We start from the raw sequence: 3,239 nt of genomic DNA on the forward strand, positions 1-3,239 counted from the left end.
CCCCCCGCCCTTTTTTTTTGGCAGAGTCTCAGATAGCCCAGGCTGAACTCAAACTTGCTAAGTAGCCAAGAATGACCGTGGACTTCTGATTCTCTTGCCTCCACCTCTCTCATTCTAGAATTGTGGGTGTGCTGTCATGTTTGGTTCCATCTGTTAAAAGTAATGATAATAATAAATCAAGGAGCTGAGAGAGGAGTAACTCCCACCTCTATGCACATGGAGGGAAACCCAAGGTTGCCTTGTGGGTATGGGCAGCTGCCAGGCAAGGGGTGTGAAGGATGCTGCAGGTGTAGGGTGTGCCCTGTTTCCAACCCATACCCACTGCATGCCTACCATGTCCCCAAACTTACCTTCAATGATGCCCCATTTGGTCTTGCGGCCCAGGACACATCTCCCATTTACTAGGTGCTCTCGGTCAGCCCCAACCACAGCAAAAGGGATCTGCTCCTAAGAGAGAGAAGAGAAGAAACTGAGGCAGGAGTCAGGCACATAAAACTAGGAAGTCCCAAAACACCAACTGGAATTCATGCTTTCCTCACCTCCTCTATAAAATGTTGGCACAAATGATGCTGGTGCAGGGTTGTCGGTTTATGGTGAAGTGCTCAGCACAGTTAAGCGTTAGCAAAGTAACTCAAGGAAATGGTGGTATTTTTTGTTGCTGTTGTTGTTGTTGTTTTGAGACAGGGCTTCTCTGTCTAACAGTTCTGGCTATCTTGGAACTCACTCTGTAGTCCAGGCTGGCCTCGAACTCAAAGAGATCCACCTGCCTCTGCCTCCCGAGTGCTGGGATTAAAGGCGTGTGCCACCACCACCCAGAGGAAATGGTGTTGTTATTAACTCCTACATTAAATACATAGTCTTGAGGGAAAGGGTGTGGCTCAGAGCTTAGTATGAACGAAACCCTGAGTTTTGTGTGAATGCATGCAATGATGTGTGAGATATTGTGAGATAATATCAAATATCTCAGGAATGAGGCAGTAATGAAGTTATAATCAGGCTAAACAGGAATTGTATACAACAGGAACTGGCCCCTGGTAACTAGTGGCCAAACTGAACTGGCCACCTTGTGTTTTCCTTCATAAACTTTTAAGGATCCCTCATAAGGATGGGTGGCGGCGGCGGCACACACCTTTAATCCTGAGGCCAGCCTGGGCTAAGTAGTAAACCATGGCTCAAAAACCAACCAAACAACAACAAAATTCTCATGGTAACTAGGAGTTTACTTAAAAATTTCAATACATTTAGTTTTCATTTGTACGTGTGTATGCATGCATATGTGTGGACACATGATATATTGTCAAAGGACAGTTTGGGAGGGTTGGTTCTCTCTTTCTTCCACGTGGGTCTGAACTCAGATTATTAAGCTTGGTAGCAGACAGCTTTACCCACTGAGCCATCTCACTAGCTCCATCATAAAGCTAAAAAATGTTTTTCAATTTCTTATTTGAATTAAAAGTTATTTATTTTTATTTATTTTTTTGAGTCAGGGTCTTACTGGGTAGCTCTAGTTGTTCTTGAAGTTGCTGTACAGATCAGACTGACCTTGAACTCACAGAGATCTTCCTCCCTCTATTCCTGAATGCTGGGATTAAAGGTGTGTGCCTTCTTGCCGGTTTTGATTTTTTTGAAATGACATTTATATATATATATATTTTTTTTAATGTAATTTTATTTATTTATTTTGGTATTTTGAAACAAGATTTCTCTGTTAAACAGTCCTGGCTGTTTGTAGACCAGGCTCGCCTTGAACTCACAGAAATCTGCTTCTGTCTGCCTCCCAAGTGCTGGGATTAAAGGTGTGCACCACCACTGCCCAGCAAGAGCACATGTTCTTGCGGAGGACCCAAGTTCGATTCCCAGCATCCGCATCAGTCAGTTCACAACTGCCCAGAATTGTAGCTTCAAGGAATTGACCTCATTCACCTATTTGGGCAGTTGCACAGACACACATATATACACATAAATAAATAATACAAAAATTTAAAAGATACAAAAATATTTTAAATTCTGTCTATGTGTGTGTTCATATAGGTATGTGTATGTGAGTGCATGTGAGGGGTTTTGGATCCCCTGACTGAGTCCCAGGTGACTGTGAGTGCTGGGGACACAACTGAGGTCTTCTGGAAAAGAATCCAGTCTCCTTTGAAACAGTTGCCTTTGAAACATTTCTCTAGCCGCTGCGTGTGTGTGTGTGTGTGTGTGTGTATCTGTCTGTCTCTATGTCTATCTCTCTATCTGTGTGTGTGAGAGAGAGAGGGAGTGAGAGAGAGATACAGAGAGAGAGAGAGAGACAGAGAGAGAGACAGAGAGAGAGACAGAGAGAGAGAGAGAGAGAGAGAGAGAGACAGAGAGAGAGACAGAGAGAGAGAGAGAGAGAGAGAGAGAGAGAGAGAGAGAGAGAGCACTTGCGTGGAGGCCAGAGGACCACTTTCGGGAGTGGTTCTCTTCTTCTACCATGTGGGCTCCAGGAATTGAATTAAAGTCATTAAGCTTGAAGCAAGCACCACTAACCGTTGATTCTCTTGCCAGCCTCTATTCTTTGAATTTTAAAATGTTGTTTTCTGCCTAGAGATGGCTCAGAAGTTAAGAGATGGCTCAGTAGTTAAGAGCACTGACTGTTCTTCCAGAGGATCTGGGTTCACTTCCCAGCACCCACATGGCAGCTCACAACTGTCTGTAACTCCAAGATCTGACACCCTCACACAGCCATACATATAGGCAAAACAACAATGCATATAAAATAAAAATAAATAAATTATATTTTAAAAAATTTATTTCCTGAGGCAGGATCTCATGTATCCCAGATTGGCCTTAAACTCGCTACATATCCAAGAACAAGCTTGAACTGTGGATTCTCCGCCTCTGCCTCTCAAGTGCGGGGTTACAGGTGTGCGCCACCATGGTCTTCATCAACGTAAAAAATATTTAATTTTATTATTATTGTTTGGAATGTTGGAGATGAAAATCAGGGCCTCATGTGTACCTCTGAGCTACATCCCAAGGACCTTGGATGTTTCTTTTATGTGGTATGGGGACCAAGCCCAGGGCCTATGAACCTGCAACTTTATTGGCACAAAAGCCGCTTTGTTTTTTCTCCTCTGGGGCTGCTCTTGGGATAAACTGCAGAGTTCAGGAGTTGCACCAGAGACTATCTGGCCCAAAGAAACTAAAACATTTGCCATCTGGCCACCAACAGGAGTCACACCTGGCCACCCACACAGGAGTCACACCTGGCCACA

At 43.9% G+C, this 3,239-nt stretch overlaps 1 protein-coding gene across 1 annotated transcript in view; it reads right to left on the bottom strand.

Moving 5' to 3' along the window:
• The window catches only part of Sept12 (septin 12), a 9,891-nt gene that overhangs the window by 1,034 nt on the left and 5,618 nt on the right, over positions 1 to 3,239 (bottom strand). Inside the window, exon 7 of the mRNA XM_005349263.3 lies at positions 351 to 447. Coding sequence (XP_005349320.1) covers positions 351 to 447 — 97 coding nt within the window. The remainder of the gene's footprint in view (positions 1 to 350; positions 448 to 3,239) is intronic.

Source organism: Microtus ochrogaster, chromosome 7 (assembly GCF_000317375.1).
Source record: "Microtus ochrogaster isolate Prairie Vole_2 chromosome 7, MicOch1.0, whole genome shotgun sequence".
In the NCBI taxonomy this organism is placed as follows: domain Eukaryota; kingdom Metazoa; phylum Chordata; class Mammalia; order Rodentia; family Cricetidae; genus Microtus; species Microtus ochrogaster.